This window comes from Haliotis cracherodii, unplaced genomic scaffold (assembly GCF_022045235.1).
Source record: "Haliotis cracherodii isolate W230 unplaced genomic scaffold, xgHalCrac1.p SCAF_28, whole genome shotgun sequence".
NCBI classification, from domain to species: domain Eukaryota; kingdom Metazoa; phylum Mollusca; class Gastropoda; order Lepetellida; family Haliotidae; genus Haliotis; species Haliotis cracherodii.
The window spans coordinates 2,839,324-2,856,106 of record NW_027266284.1 but is presented as its reverse complement, the minus strand read 5'-3'; the positions used below and the strand labels follow the sequence as shown (position 1 = coordinate 2,856,106).

The 16,783-nt window shown below is 41.1% G+C and overlaps 2 protein-coding genes across 27 annotated transcripts in view; one reads left to right on the top strand and one right to left on the bottom strand.

The window, feature by feature from the left end:
• Positions 1-16,783, top strand: part of LOC139473379 (calpain-7-like) — a 366,786-nt gene that overhangs the window by 149,293 nt on the left and 200,710 nt on the right. The window lies entirely within an intron of this gene.
• LOC139473360 (tyrosine-protein phosphatase non-receptor type 4-like) overlaps positions 1-16,783 on the bottom strand; it is a 187,095-nt gene that overhangs the window by 44,210 nt on the left and 126,102 nt on the right. For 21 of the 26 annotated variants that reach the window (XR_011653942.1, XR_011653944.1, XR_011653935.1 and 18 more), the window contains 3 exons: positions 5,316-5,656; positions 4,951-5,086; positions 4,770-4,815 (listed from right to left, as the gene is read on the bottom strand). Coding sequence is in view for 6 of the 26 variants with exons in the window: in XM_071255897.1 (XP_071111998.1) it covers positions 4,770-4,815; positions 4,951-5,086; positions 5,316-5,656 (523 nt within the window). In the remaining 20 variants the exon portion in view is untranslated. Of the gene's footprint in view, positions 1-826; positions 4,358-4,769; positions 4,816-4,950; positions 5,087-5,315; positions 5,657-16,783 lie in introns of those variants that run through there. The other 5 variants (XM_071255898.1, XM_071255900.1, XM_071255901.1 and 2 more) reach the window with 2 other exon arrangements.

Below are 16,783 nucleotides of genomic sequence, written 5' to 3'. Positions count from 1 at the left end.
AGCAATGAAATGCCAAGAATGGTTTAAGTAACAGGCAATCCAGCAAACACCTATTAACCAGACAGTTTGAAGAACTAACGGGACAAGAGGATGGAAAAAATGTAGTTTAGAAACACTGATAGAATATGAGAACTGGTACATTGCCAACTGGGGTTTGAATAGCAACATTGCATGCAAAATATACAGCAGGGACATGGACAGAACTTTGGCATAGAAACCTACTTTGTTACTCTGCATGATTCCTTGTACTGATTCCTTATATTTCTCATTGTAACCAGCTCTAAGATCACCTCACAGTCTCTACATCTCCAAATACAGTCAGCCTAAACTTTCTAACTGTATGGTCACCCTTACATGAAGAGAAAACTGGATAATATTATTTTATTCACATGATAGCTCGCCAAAGCTTGTCACACATAATACCTGGTGTAACAAAAGGATGAACTGGAATTATAGAAACTATATCATGATATTTTCAGGCAGATAGCAAGTATGAAATGAAAGCAAAACGGTAGTTTCTTCTTTTACTCTTTCCTCTATGTGAATGTATTGCCACACTTGGATCTTAACAATCTTGGAAGCACAAGGTAGTATTCCTCATTTTTACAGGAGTACCTGTATGGACTAGCTGTGCTTTAGTAAACAAAATGAGTGTTTGAACAGACTACAAGTCTGGTATGAGGTTTGGAAATGATTACGGCGATTTAATAGAATCATTTAAAGATGACACAGTCAAATTAATGTTATCAGAATCTTCCTGATCATTGGGGTGTTTGTTCACTCCTCTTCCTCATTAAACACAGAACACACAGAGTAAATTGTAGGGAGTTTATTCTTTTCTTATTACAACATTTGTCAGCTTTCATTAAACAGTGAAATCATATCACTATCTCCATGCCGACCAGACAGTGTTAACCAATGATAAGACAAGGGAATGAGAGTTGTGTCAGAGGTCAGGCAAGCTGGAACAGTCAACCCACTGGCTGCTTTAATCACGAAATTAAGACTACCTTCCTTTCATATTGCATTCAAAAAGAGGAATTATCAGTAACTTATAGTTTTGACAAGTTACCGGAAAATAATAAATAAAATGAAACCTGGATAATTATTCTGCCATATTTCTACTCCAGCACTTTAATCCAGAGTCTCTCACAATATCACTAAAAACCATTGCCAACTTTCACAGTTTGAAAAGTAATAACAGAGTTATAACATATTTGTCTCCCCTCAACAAACCCGAAACAAAAACTTAAGTACTGATCAATATTTTCAGTCAGTGCCACAAAGATAAAAAAAAGACAGGGAGATAACCCCAACTTCCCTACACCTCTGAGCACAATATCACAACTGTTGAGGCCATCTATACATGCAGTTAGTCACAAAAGTCATTTTGCAGTCATTGCACTTGAAAGTTAGTGTATCATGTGTGATGAAATATGATAGACATAAATCAGCCCATATATGTTTATGTAACAAACACTGCTTTGGAACAATCACCAGTTTGGCCAGAAACAATTTTTTTAACATGGACTAACCTGCCAAATATAAGATTTGAATATTTTTGCCACCAATAAGAAACTGGGAATGTAAAAATCAACTAAAGTCAGTTCCAGCTTCCAATTTCTAATCAACAGATATGACTGTGACTGCCAGAACAATGAATGTAAAGTTTGAATAAGTTTGGTATGGATGGCACCATTGTTACAAGACATCCCCCTCCATCCCTTCCCTCCCCTCCCTCCCTCCACGCATGCAGACAGCCAGCCAGCCAGCCGGCAGGTACACAATAAATTATCCAGTATTAACATGTTACACAGCTGCAGTAGAAACAAGCAACAGAGTCGCTGCTACACAAACTAGTTCAGCTTGACTTCAACAAATGCAATTGTCCATAAATACAAGATTCTGTAACTATTTTCTGGTGGCTATATACAGTGCCAGACAGTGGGAATGTCAACAGGCAGACAGTCCAGCATACAGAAGCACACTGTAGCTTACTTCTTTAGTCATTTAATGGCCCAGCCAAGAGATCATGTCAAAATACCCACTATATTAGAAATAGATGTATTTGAATTTTGACATATTTGTCAATATCTTTATGTTTTAGATCACATACACCCATCCTGTCAATTTCTGTTGTTTGTTGTTGAAAACATCAAAGAAAATTTGAAAATAGCTTACAAAGTAGTATTTACAGCCTTGATTTAACAGACTGTGCCCCAGGTAATATGACATACCAATCAAGTTTACTTTAGAAGTTCGACAATGTAGAACATGAGTTGATAATTAGGATGTCCTAATGCACTGCGGTACAAACAATGAACTTCTTGGGTTGTCAAACAGAATATCCTTCATTAAGCATGGTGGTACCTTGGCCCAACTGTAATTGAGATTACTTTTGTAAAATTTTACATTTCTAATTTGCCCCCACATATTGAAACAAAGGGATGAATTTGCCTGAAAGTGTACAAAATAATTTTTTTCAAAGATAAGAGCTGAATGTTGATCTTATGGCATGATCGTCGACTAGGCATACCTGAAGCTAATTAAGCCAGGAACAAACTGGTACACCCACAGCATAATAACAGGGGACTGTAAAATCTTCATCTTTGGTAGGATTTGAATGAATAGGAAAACAAATTATCGTACTTGTAAGAACAGTACACAAACAACATATTGTAGTTTTTCATCTCTAAATATTAATGTTAGTTTTCACAAGCCACTCCTATCCACAGACAGAATTGTAACCCATGTTATGCCATGGAGGTACCAGTACTAGCAGAATAGGAACAAACGACATACATCGACACCAAGTGATTAAAACCAGGGTGGGAGACAGGATATGGCGCAAAGCCTGTCCCCATCCTAGAAATCTATTGCTGAATATGGTAGAAAACACATTTCTCCTTACATCAAAATGTATAAATACTTCAAATTTAAAATATTCTCTCTTGACTCTATATACAATGACAGATAAACGTCCCAGTGATTCAGTCTGCACACCACCATTCATCCATCCACCTACAACAATACCCACACCTCTGCACATGGCAGCAAGCTGGGCACACATAAAAACACTTTCTCCATAGAAGTACACATTAAAATGCTTGTAGACACTCCATCTCCACTAAGAATTCCACTCACTGAGGTTCAGAACTCGACATTCCATCATCCACATTCAGGGATATATGGGAGATGGCAAAAGGCTTCTTGTAAAGCAGGCGAAAATAAAACTGAAAGAGACTGAAGCTTACATTGTTAGCAGCATCCACTTGGGCACAGTAATTCAACTGAGATGCTCTGGTAGCATGAGGCAATCATTCGAGCTGTTACACATCAACCAATACTTGTTTGAATTATGTATGACAACAGCTATGTTGTGAAGGCAGTCAGGTTTGCAAATGTATCTGCAGGGTTTGTTACATGCAGCACTCAATGTTGGCGATTGTCGTGAAGCTAACTCCCTCCCCAAGCAGCAGGCATGTCACACTGGACAATGTATGGCAATGCTGCAATCTGTTTGCACAAAAATAGTCTGTGGTACTTGTTGATGCCTCTGTGTCCACTGTTGAGGGGGATACCTTGTCTGGGAGCCGCTTCTTGTCCTGTGTCCTGTACATTACCAACTTGGTCTGTGTACGTCGAAAGTCTGAATCTATACTAAGCAACATTCACCAGTAGTCTTTTGAGCAAGGCGCTGACTGACAGTACGGCAGGAATGATGAGGATGAACGACAGGAGTTTCCTCCCTTTGCTGAGCTCGCATTATGTGGTAATTCAGAAGTTTGTGGAGATATACTGCTTGACTCCTCATCTGGTTCCTGAAGCTGTGGTGCAGCAAATATGAGTGGTCTCCCTTTATTGTGGTAGAACAGTGATATGTTACAGGTACATCCTTGGCCTGTAAGCAGGTACATCTTATCTGCTACAACAAACATGTCTGCTATCGACAAGGGTAGACTCCTGATATGTAAGAATCACTCAGAAAACACCCCAAAGTAAAACAATACACTGGCCTTTTGGTGATTTTAGGTTACCTTTCATATAACAAGGCAATGGCATCTTTGAGCACTTTTTTGTTACAAAATCACCATTTTTATACAAAAATAATATCTTTCAGTTCACCCCTTTGGTGTCTGCTTCTCAACGACTTCTGTTGCAATCGAAAGTTTGGGCAGTGCAGTGACCACATGACAGTCACATCCAACACAGGACACTTCACAAGCTGATTTCTTCTCTCACTCTCAAACCTTCTCCTCCACATAACACACCAGCCAATAATAATTTCCAACTATCCACAGAAAGAGAGTATTCCAGCCTCACCTATGATAGTCCTCAGATGGTTTTACCAGGCCTTCTGAAACAATGATAAGGTACAGGGAGAAAGATTAAAGCCAGAGTTGCATGCACACAAGCATCAAGCACAAGCATCTCAAAGTAAAATATCTTTTTAAATCTTCTACCCAAACATCAATTTTTAAGCTCTAACACGGTATATTAAAATGGTTAATTTACATTTGGAACAAAAAGGTTAATTCTAAAGCCATTGCATTTTTTGAAAAGTTGCCAATAAGACACCAGTTCAAAGGTCATGCATTTTAGTCAGTGACATGACATGCAGAATTTGAACTTGATCTAATTTCTTCAAAGCAATGTTGAATTTATTGTCATGCAATCATAGGCTGTTAACCCTACACAGAAGCAGTCATGTCAGGTCACAGTGTGCATGCAGTTAGGTGGAAATGCAGTCCATGTGCAGTGCTACTCACCATTATATACTCGGAGGATTGCTTCACAGACAAACTTGTATTGACTCTGAAATGATGAATAAAAACTACACTTCAGTCAAAGCATTTTTCACACTGGATTCACTGTTACATTTACCTATATGAGAAAGTAATTCTTATTTTATCAGCAAAGGAAGCAAGATGTTGATGACAAGGGACTTACAGATGTTTGAATCAACATTGCCCTCTGGTCTCTCATCTCTTTCACAACAATTAGAGGGTAGACAGGCTGGCGGGCCTCCACCCGACACATCGCAGTCTCCATCGTGATCAGCACACCCGTCCGGCCAATACCAGCACTGAAACATACAGGGTTGTACAGTAAGCAGAATGAGAACAAATAATCAGTTGTCAGTTCTGGGAAGAGTATTGTGTGTGAAATATTTCTATCCAGTGACTACTCCCTTCTGTTGACCAACCCTATATTCCTCTGTGTGTGCACTACTGCAGCTGACTGCGTCATTGATGCTGGTGGGTGTACAGAAGTGTCACGAAGTCTGTCCTGACTTTACAGCAAGCTTGACTCACCTGCAGTGCACTATCGTCGGTTCTACCATGCCAGATCTATTCTGTCGCACTTTCATGACGAATTCAAGGAAATCACTTGGGTCATCTGGAACCCCATGGTCCGGCCATGCTATATACTGCATGTGTCGAATATGTCTCTCTTCACTGGTTTCTACATGTGTTAGGTTAAACTCGCGGAATGCAAATGAAGGAGTCTCCTCTTCCTTGACACATGTGATCTGTAATGCCCCAAAGTCCTCCGTCTCATACAGCTCCGGCCAATACTGATGACATTTGACCCGTCCTCGCTCCACCTTCGTGGTCAGCATCACAACCAGCGAGGAGTGCTGCTCCCACACCATCTGTAGAAAAGAAACAACATGCATATAATCGAAGGTCTGATTCCCATAGCATGCTTAGATTTTGGGTGCCATTGTACCCATCTTAAAAACTAAGTTCACCATGTTTTTTAGCCTGCTTAAACCATTACCTAACATTATTTCTTGGTGTGCTCGTAAAAATTTACTGCGGTCACCCCGAAATCCAAAATGGCGTCCAAGATGGCCGCCAAAGTGGGAAAATTTCTCAATGCGCTCATTACTCTGTCAAAACAATAACAAGTCAGCTTTTTCAAAATCAGAAATGCATTTATAGGTGCACATATACATTTTTAATGCAAAATAATTCAGAATTCTGCAAAAATAGTACTTTTATAAAGTTAAATAATGAATTTTGTAGAAAAAAATGCAACATATTTACAAATCGGAGATTAGACTAAAACTCAAAGGAAAATTATTTTTAAACAAAGTCCATTTTCATGATGTCAAAATGTTTCACACTCACTAGTACTGTATTTGATTCAGTAAATGATGTTTGAAGAGCTTTAATGCATTCAGATGCATCATTTTCATTGGACAAAGTTGATTCAGATATCACTGTCTGTGTCTGAAGATGAGTTTGACTCCATGTCTGAATCATGGATATCGCCATCAGGTATTTCAACTGAAGAATCTTCTGAAGGAAGTATGTCCACTTCAGCACCAGTGTTTCTTGACTTGTTCTGGCATCATGAGACACAAGAACACAGACCTGTAAATTTCAGACTGTTCTTTACACATCCACACCTCTTCGTTCGGCAATCAGTTTTGCAGCTGCAGCAGGTCATTGCTCGGACTGATGACGGTGCTGGTTGTACATCCATCCATTTAATTTCCAACTTTTTATCTGCCACAAACCATCCATGTCCATTTGGAGAAGGTGGTTGCTGGTCCTGTTTCAGACAATTTCTGGAGAGGAATGGTTGGTAATTAGCACGCTGTACTTTCTTTCTCAGAACATTCTGGCATAGAGGCAGTTTCTCTGATCCAAACATGATTGTCCGCAGTGTATTTACACTGTATGTCAAAACCGGATTCAGATGTTTGGTTCTGGAATTGAAGCTGTAGAAGATGCAAGTTGCTGCTTCACACGATTTCAATAGATCGTCAGTTACTTCTGAGCTTTTTCCAAGTGAAGCCATTGCATTGCACAAGATTGCATCATTTTCAAGAAGCCAGAGTATGCCCATTTTTCCTCGTCCCTTGAAGGCACTAGTACTGTCGCAACCAGTGAAAGGATGAGCTCCTATAAGACCTTCACATGCATCTTCTCCAAGAGCCCTTCCAATTCTTTTAAGATCCAGATAACGTGATTTGGATCCAGAACCAGTGAAGAAAAGGCACTTCGTTTTGATCCATTCCAGTCCACACGCAGCTGTTGCTAACACCATGGCATCTGTGTCCGGTGAGTGAATGATAACAACATCAGGTTCGGGAGTTTGATGTGATGCATAGTGTGCGTGAAGAATAAGCCTCTGATCAGCTTCTTCCATCCTGTATATCAACTCTGGAATTTCTTGGCATTCCATCCGTACAGGTGACACACTGAAGGCATAACATTTATTTGCTGTTGTTGCAAACAGGGTATGATCGCCAATTATGGATGCATACTTGTGACTCTTCCATTCTTCAACTAAAAACTGTATCAAAGATTCTTTGAATTGACCATCTCGTAGAGCTTTTTTAAGCTGTGTATCTACCTTCTGATCCTGGCTGTTTATTGTAGTTGCAAAGCTTTCTTCTGCAGACAGCAAGCGAGACTCATGTTCAGTAATCTTAATTGACATTTCTGGATATGTATCTGCTATCCAATGCACAGATGAAATACTGCTTGTTGAAACATGTCTCAGGATCATTTTCATTACAGCTTCAGTCAGGTCATCAAATGTGGCAATCTTAGCAAGTTTCATTTGCTGAATCTGTGCCATAGCATCTACAATGATGGATTGGTGTGTCCTTCGACAGGGAGTCTCTTCTTGTTGAGTCATCTTTTCTAATTCGTGCATGAGTACAGACTTTGATGTCTTAGCCAATTTTCCTTCAGCAGTTGCTAGAGAATATGGCAAAGGCCCGAGTGGAAATGCTATAACTTCATCTATTGAAAAACCTCTCTCCACAGCTGTCTCGAGTATTTCTGAGTCTTGTTGTTTGACTTTTTACTGTTGTTTTCTTTTTTTTTTGTCATTAAGGCAAAGTTCTGCAGACCAAGTTTTGGCCTGCATCATAGAAACTCTTCTTTACCTGAGTTGTAGGAGTTTCTGTCTGAATTGAACTCACCGTTGGAACGTCCTCATCTGATGAAGAAGTTGAAGAACATGTTTCTTCTCATCTCTCCTTCACAAAGGTCACAAGCGCAGATTATCCTTTATCATGGGCATGAAGCATATCTCTTGCAACTTCTTCAGTGGCTTATATACCAGATGAGATGTGACAAAGTGGTCCTTCACCTTCAAATGGATTGTTCCATTTTGTTATTTTGTTCATGATGTGCTGCACTTTCTCTTCATCTTCTCTGACCTGTATCTTGCCTGCATCATCAGCAATGAAGGGTTTGTCTTTCTCATCCCCAGTCAGAGAAGTGCAACGTCTCATAAACTCAGCTCTCTGAGTTGACAGGATTTCCCTTTTCCGTGGTGCTGCTGGTTTCATGCTGATATCTGCTACACCTCCTGGAGCCTTAAAATCTCTGTTAACACCCATTTCAGTTTCTTGGTCAGCAGGAACTCTGCCAAATGTTTTTTTTTACTCTTCTGGATGGTGAAGAGGGATCCATTAAGAAGCTGCTCTTAGCAATCTGGGTGTGTGTTTTCAAGGTTCAGCATCATGAGCAGATAGAGAGGTTTGTATGGTTCATATACATTTCTTCCATAGGCAATAAACCAGGGGAGCATTTCAATTTCAGAGTGTAGACTTAGTTTCCAGTCACCTGTTCAAGCAGCTCACACATGCCGCAAGAGTATCCCAACCATTTCGAGATACATTGACCAGAACTTTCCATTTGGTCCAAGAGATTAGATGTATGAGTTGTAGAGTGACAACACAAATCTGAAGTTGTCTGAGGTTGTTAGAGTGGCAAGTCTCTCAGGTGACATATCATGACGAATACCATCAATTTCAGACTTCAAGATTTCAAGACATCTTCCATGATCAAGGTTTTTGACAAAAGCTGCAAAACGAAGTCTCTCACAAGCTTCAGCAACAAGCGTGTGGGCAAAGAACAAACGCTGCCAGTGCTCTCCTTGAAGGACCTTGTCAAATGATCCTTCTGCCAAAATTCCTGCCTCAATGAAGATGTCACGCAGTCCAGCACTACCAAAGAGGAAAACAGCACATGCCATGAACCGCATACTGGTATGAAATGGCCCCTGATGCAACACAATTCGGTTCATTTTAGGATCAGAATCCTGTTTGCTGTGGATAACTTCTATGGCTTTGGTCCATATTCCCATATCAACTACCACTTGGACAGAACAAGAACCTCTGCCATGATCATCATCCATTGTTTTGTCAGTCAGTTCAACTGATCTGGTCAGAAACGTATAGATCACACTATGATCAGGGGGTTTGTGGATGGTTTGGCAGTATCCAATTCTGTGAGGCTCCATTGGTGTAGAGGGCTGGGTGGCGCTGTTAAATCCCTTCCATCCTGGGACAGCTTGCTCTGATGGTTCCACGTTTTCGCCTAAGTTGAAATCCATTCGGGACAGCTGCCATACCAAATCGACCTGCTTAGCCTTTTTTGCACTTTTTGAATCCAGTTTAGTCAGCAGTTGAGCAGCATTATTATATCGAGGAGGTTCGGGTCTTTTGCTGATGATGCATGCTAGAGACAGAGACAGATATGGATTTGCGTCCAGTTCGGGGGTGATTCTCTGATTGACCTGTAGGAGGTTCTCGATTAGCATCATGTCCAGGTAATCTTGCTTGAGCCATGTATCCAGTTGTATCATGGCCCTGTAATGATCCTGAGAAATGACCTCTGTTTTTGTAGTCATTGTTGTCCCAATCAAACAAAGAAGGTACATTTGGAGCCATTCCACGCGGCATATGGTAGCCAAGATCGTTATGAGATGTCAGAATCTCTGCATTTGCAGTATCCATCTCTTGAAGAAGTGATATATTTATGCAGTGCTGATGTTTGTTCAACAGCACTACGAAGACTCTTTTCTGTATTTTTGAATGCACAAATCTGTTGTGAACAATAACAAAGCAATGTACTTACCGACACGAAGATAATTTTGCAAAAATCAACAGATTTTGTCCTCCAGTGGAGTCTGTTTGTCCTTGGCAACATTCTCTGAGACAGCACTTCCTGTACTACTTGCAAAACAACTGTTTATAGTTGTTTATAAGCATAACCACTTTAAATGTTTTGGGTTTTTTATTTGTGTTTGTAACTGTTCAATGATGTTATTCATTGAATATACTGAATGCATTTATTCGTTTACAGTGCAGAAGATAGTTTTATGATGCTATGCTTTTTATTTTCTCACCCTTATTGACAGATGAATTCCATATTTTTGGTCATTATTTGTAGTTTTATGAAACCTAATATACCTTTAATGAATATTTACTGAGCCAAAAGTGGTTAATTTGTATTATCCTATTCCAAATTGAAGTTCTGATTGGTATATCCATACAAAAAATACCATGTTTTGTATTAAAGAATATAATTAATTTGAACTTGGCATCCATTTTGAACTAGTAATTCCGTTCTAAAATGTTAAATCTGGTGCCCAAACAAAATATATATATATTACAGATCAGCTGTTCATGGTCAGTAGTGATTTATGATTAATATGTGATAAACAAATAGGATATATAGTGAAGTTAATAGGTTAGGTAGAAAAGTGGCGGCCATATTGGTGGCCATCTTGGCGGCCATCTTGGATTTCAGGGTGACCGCAGTGAAAAAAATTGAGCACACCAAAAGATTATTCTTTCTCATCACATAATCTATCAATCTAAATAGGTGAACTTAGTTTGTAAAGCGGGTACAATGGGAGTGTCAGATATGAGAAACAGACCTTCGCTTAATAAGAATGTGAGGATCCAGAGGAAGGTTGCATGGCTGGCAAATGTAACATTTCGCATTGCCAAAAAATGAGAGCTATATTGGAAAAAGAATATATCATTGGAAAACTGGCTTTTCTATAACTATGTGCCTTTTGCATGTTCAGGTGACATTTCCTTGCAATGGTTTCAGTACAAGATCTTGCACCACTTTTTACACTAATGAAGATGGGACTAACAGATGAAAACACATGTAGCTGTTGTTCAAAGGAAGCAGAAACAGCTTCCCATATATTTTCTGATTGCAGGAAGGTACTTCCCTCTGGAGGGAACTCGAGAATTGGATTCAAACAAAAATCCATATTAGAATAGAGCTATCAAAACAAAACATTTTGCATGGATTTGTGCACAGAAATAATGATCATGTAAATGTAATAATCTTAGTAAAATCTAAATATTTTTTACATTTGTATACTTATCCTGCATTACTCCTTAATGCATTCACTGCTTACTTACGACAACTAGAAGGACAGCGCTGCGAAGGTCCTGGGTGAAGAAATAAAGTTGTTGTTCTCAAGTCCCAATCAGTGGCCTTCCGTCGCTGTCCTGTGACCTTGATGACACCTAAGGTCAGCTTCACATCACTGCTTGTCGCCAAAGCTCTTGGAAAAACATACTTTTGAGGTTTCTGAAGCCAAAGTGGGGAGGCAAGTCTTGCGACGGGTGGGCCTTACACGTAGTAATGCAGGATAAGTATACAAATGTAAAAAATATTTAGATTTTACTAAATTTTTTACTTATCCTGCATTACTCCTTAATGCATCTGTATCGGACAGATTAGAGGTGGTAAAACCTTCAGAATACAGAAACCTCAATAATTCACACCCTGCAATACTACACCAGTTGGTCGATAAACCGTGAAGCGGAAAAGTACAGAAAAAAAACGCCATTAGGGTTGTTCAAAAATCAAAAAGATTGAACATAGGAATTAAAGAGAATTTCCCTATACACTCTTAGTAATAAAGAAAATAATAGCTATTCAGCTAATTCTTTACTTACTACGTCATAGAGCCATCGCTGAGAAACAAGATATTCTTCCTCTGGCGGCGACTGAGTGACTGCACATGGAAGTTGACTGGCTCTGTATAGGGCGAGTTCATTATTTGCGTCAGGGGTTGGCAAACTGCAGGATAACAACAAGAGGGCCAAGCTTCGCACGTCTTCGACATCCTCGAGAGCCCCAACGTGAAGGTTATGACTAACGAAAATCTGTGTCGAATCTCCATAAATATCCTTCCGTGATTGTTCCAAAACCACAATTGCCGTGTTGAGCCCTGGTAAGGCTGACACCCTGAGATCTTGAGGGTAATTCGCTCTCGGCGAGTTCCGTTTGGCGATCTCGTAGGCCTGAAGGATTACTGCGCGTAACCATAGAAATATGGTGTTTGCGACTATGCAACAAACTTCGGTCGTGGACAAAGTAAATACGGGTATCCATGACCGCTTCCTCGAACCACGCCTAGTCAGGGAGCGTCAATTGAAAACTCGAACTGCTCGCACAGAGTCCAGAAGAACTTCACCATGAACGATTTCCACAATAGTCGATATCTGTGGGATGGTGAAGGAACGGTCGGGTTGGCCTGGTAGTAGATTTTGGCAATATAATCCCAGCATAACCCTAGATGTCCCGTTCCGTGCGTCCCATGCTCAAAACGGATCCGGGCTGAGTCGATCACATATAGTTCGCTCACCTGCACTGCCATTGCTAATGCCTAGAGAAACCATTGTTTCCTTGGTGAGGTCATGAAATGAGGCAAGCCCCTCACAGCGATAGCCCGTTCGTGGAGCTCTCTATACTATACCGAGAGTGTAACGAAGGTGTCACGCGCTGGGAAGGAGTTTGAACATGAGGATGCAATGAGGGGCTCGAAGGGGGCTCTCGCAAACCTCAAAGTACCACGTTCAAGTCCCTATCAGGTGGGGGAACTTGGCCTTCTGATCCTCAAGCCTGAATGAGCATAAATATGGCCTGTAGTTCCGTGACTTTAATCACATTGTAATTTTCCGGAACGGCCAACACTAAGATAATTGCAGCCAATTACGTAGTAATGATGCTACCTTCCAAGTATTTTTAGGTACGCAAAGTAGGAGGTATTCCTGTAGGAATTGTGACGCAATCGTAGGGTCTTGATTCTTTTTTTCTCTGTAAAAAGTCTCAAGTAATCGCCACTTGTCATCGTTTAGTCTCTGGGAGAGTAACGATGAACTAAAACTATAGCTTTGCTGCCCGTGTTGAAATAACCCTTCGCACTTAAAAGCCTTTTAAAGACGAACCATGCGTGCAGACATAGGGTGAGGCAATTTGCTGTGAGGGTGGATGAGTAGGTTGGACCACTGTTAAAGGGGTAGTGAATCGTCTTCGGCTAGATTTTTCCAAGCTTGACGAACTACCCTCTCGCCGGTTACCAGGGTGCGATCAAAGGAGAGATCAAGATACCTTGTTTCCTTGATCCCCTGTATCACCTTGGGAAGTAAAAGTGGTGGCAGAAAAGTGTTAGTTTTTTGCCCTTCCCAAGTGATACTGAACTCGTCCACTGCCCAAGTCTGCGGATCCGGCAACAGGGAGATATACGTCATGAGTTGGTGGCCTAGGAAAGTAATAAACAAGTCAATGTTAGGTTGCCTGAATTCCTGAAGCAGTAACTGGAATGCTTCTGTGAGAAATTTCCACTCGGTGGGAGCCACCCTGTCTGGACGTGATAAAGTATCGGCCAGTATGTTTCTACATCCGGGGATGTGCTGAACTATGAACTTTAGTCACAGCCGATCCACTAGATGGAACAAATCTGAATATCTGTAGAAGTAGAGAGTGGGAGTGTGTTGTTCCCGACTGCACAGGCACCACACCGCAGTGCTGTTGTCTGTGGATATTGCGAGTCGGGCTAACTGTAGTTGATTCTGCCAATGTGATATAGCCAGAATTAAAGCTTCCAACTCCAAGTTGTTTATGTGCCACTTCCATTGAGCGCCGGGCCATAGCCCCGGGCTTATCTGGTCTTGTAAGTGAAGACCCCACCCCTGAAGGGGGAAGTCCACAAACAGGTTTGTATTCGGGGAAAACCCTAATAAAGAGACTCTGAAGACATTCAACGCCACAAATTGAGGCAAGGCCCTGGCTTAGTCGGTAGTGTGATGGCCTTGAGTGGATCCTGACTCCTGATGTAAGGGTTCAGGAAAAAATTGAATTGGTCGCAGTTGTACCCAGGTGCTAGCAACACTTGCCACTGGCGAAGTGTGTGTGGTTGGTGTGAAGTAGATGACAACAGAAGTAGAAACTTGTGCCATCTGTCCCTCGGTACAGATAGGATATCCTGGTCTGTCTTGAACAGGTCTCCTATGAACTGAAGTCAATAGGAAGGAGAATACTCCCGACTTCGCCGCGTTGATTGTCTATCCCAGTTATTGATATGTGTTGATGATACAGTAGATCGCCCTCCATCTACGACTCGAACCAAGTGTTCGTCAAGTGTAGATACAGTTATTGGCTTCATTACTCCTGTAAATAGCTTTAAGTGTCACTGACATGTCAAATGGGAAATAATACCACTGGTAGTGAACCCCAATGAACTGGACCTGAAAAGTCTACAGTTGGGATGGATAGTCGAGAATGATCAAGAATCAAACGTTCGTTGAACACAGAGAAATTGTGGAACATTCTCATCTTGTCTGGGTCCTTCATGAGAACGAGGTAGATGTGAGGATAAAACCCTGGTGTAAAGACTGGGTTGTGAACCAACTACAGCTCTTCTTACCAACAGTATGTCTATGTTGGATTTTCCCAATCAAACTATGGTCAAGGGTGAGGTTATCTCTACCTGTATACGGACACCTTGTTATAGTGCGATGAGTCCTTGAGACTTGTCTCTGCCACGCCCTTTCCCAGTAAGGGAATGCTGGTCTTCCCTGAGAAATGCGCGTCTAGGCTTATAATTTCCTGACTTGCCAGCCCGCATAGACTTTCCAAGCTTTTTGGGAACTTGATGTGCGTGTCTGCGATCTGTTCGTTGAACAGGGGAGTAAATGACCAAGGTTGACGTTATAGACTACCCTTGAAACCAGAATCTCAGTTGGAAACACTATAAAGTCTTGCGTGTAACGGTAATCTCCGTCAGAACGGTCTCAAGATGAATTTTCCTGTGGTCAAACACCATAGTTTGGAAGTGATCTAATCAGATAGGGTTATCCTCTAATAGATTCTGATCCACTGCAAACATTGACGATATTGGTCGCTTAAATGACGGAGCAAATGTGAGTTTTGGAGAAGTCTTCCTCCAATGACCTTGTGGTGTCCCTCTTATTTACCCCGTTATCAGGGGAGGGCGTTACTGACACGAGATGGTCTGCTACCCAATCGGGTACATGTGTTAAGCTGATCATGTGCCGGCTACGCAACCGAGTACACTGTAAGCCTTGGGCTAACGTCATTGTAGAGACCTTGATTGGTACGCAGACGCTGCGCTCAGCGCAGGTCTGGATGTGTTGGAACAGCGCTAAGCTGATCGTGCGACGCTTGCGTAATAGGAGCGCTTGGGTAGCAGTCAGATGCTGCGCTCGGCGCAAATAACTGAGCCACAAAGCTCAAAGGTATTGACTGGATGAAGGCTTGCGTCTAATCTACCCCCATCATAGCATCTTGATACGCTGGTGCTGTCGCCGACATCACAGATTAACATATCTGGAAGTGTCCGGCGGCTGAAAATATAGGTGCAGTTACGAAACTCACAAAATCCTCCGGTATTGTTGATTTCGGTGGATGGTGTACTTCTGCAGTCACAGGCGTCATAATACCTGCCTATAATAATGGTTGGGTGGTAATAACCAAGCCCATGTCATTCGCCATTCTGCGATAGTGACATTCCTCTCGTCTCACGACGGAATAACTGTAAAATATGATTGTGAGTAACCTGCTTTTATATAGTAAACTCGTTGGATTAGATATTTACACAAAAATTACATTTTTGAATTTTGGCGAGTACCTCTACGTGCATGCCTAGGACCGTGGATAAAGATCTTTGGGCGATTATTCCACGACAATATGTACACCACGCAAACATAAGTTACGCAATTAAACCATTGAAGAAATGGTACTGGAAGAATGCCGTAGAATAGAACAATAATCTATCGGCAAAAAAAACGAATTGCAAGGGTATACAATATTTTTATGTACGCAATTCAATGTAAACCAAGGCTATTTACATTTAGAGACTGGCGAGCACATATACGCGCAAACCAACCAACGTGGATGATAATCTTTGTAAGGAATTTTTCCACGATAATTAGTACAACGCTCGAAGGTATGTTACGCAATTAAACCCTTGTTGATGAGACAATACTGGAAGAGTGCCTTAGAATTGAACAATAATCTATTGGCAAAAATACAAATTGCAAGGGTATACAATATTTTCATTTATTACTTGCCCGTGAAGAGATCACCCGTTTAATAAACATACAGCTTTATTACACATTGTGTAATACCAAAACGCGTGCTTATGTACTCTCGGAACACGTTTCACGAACAAATATTGAAAACTCTCAACATCCCTTGGCGTATTCAACGACATTGTGTGTGGATATGATAGATCACTGGGAGGAGCTTATGTACACTCGATGACCCCAGCAACCTTGTTGCTAGGCTGACGTCACATGGGATTGTTTCGCCGATGGATCTTGCAACAAAATTCAAGAAATTACGTCATCGGGTATTGTGACGTCATTGTAAACTTTGAGCTGCAAGGCCCCGTTCCACAAGGCGATCGTACTCTAGCGCAACGACAGTCGTTAGTCTAAGTTAAATTATGAGAGTTGTGATAGCCTTAGCACTACGATAATTTTGTGGGACGAACGCCTGAAATCTAAAGGTGGACCATTGTATGATATTAAATTCATACGTTTCAACTTTTGACGTGTTTGAAGTATTATTCTGTTAAACTCAATTGGATTATGCCATGCATGGATCGTGTAGGTGTCAGCCTATTTGCACTCAACAGTATAATTCTAAAAACATTATAAATGACAAGTAATAAATAAAATACTAAACTC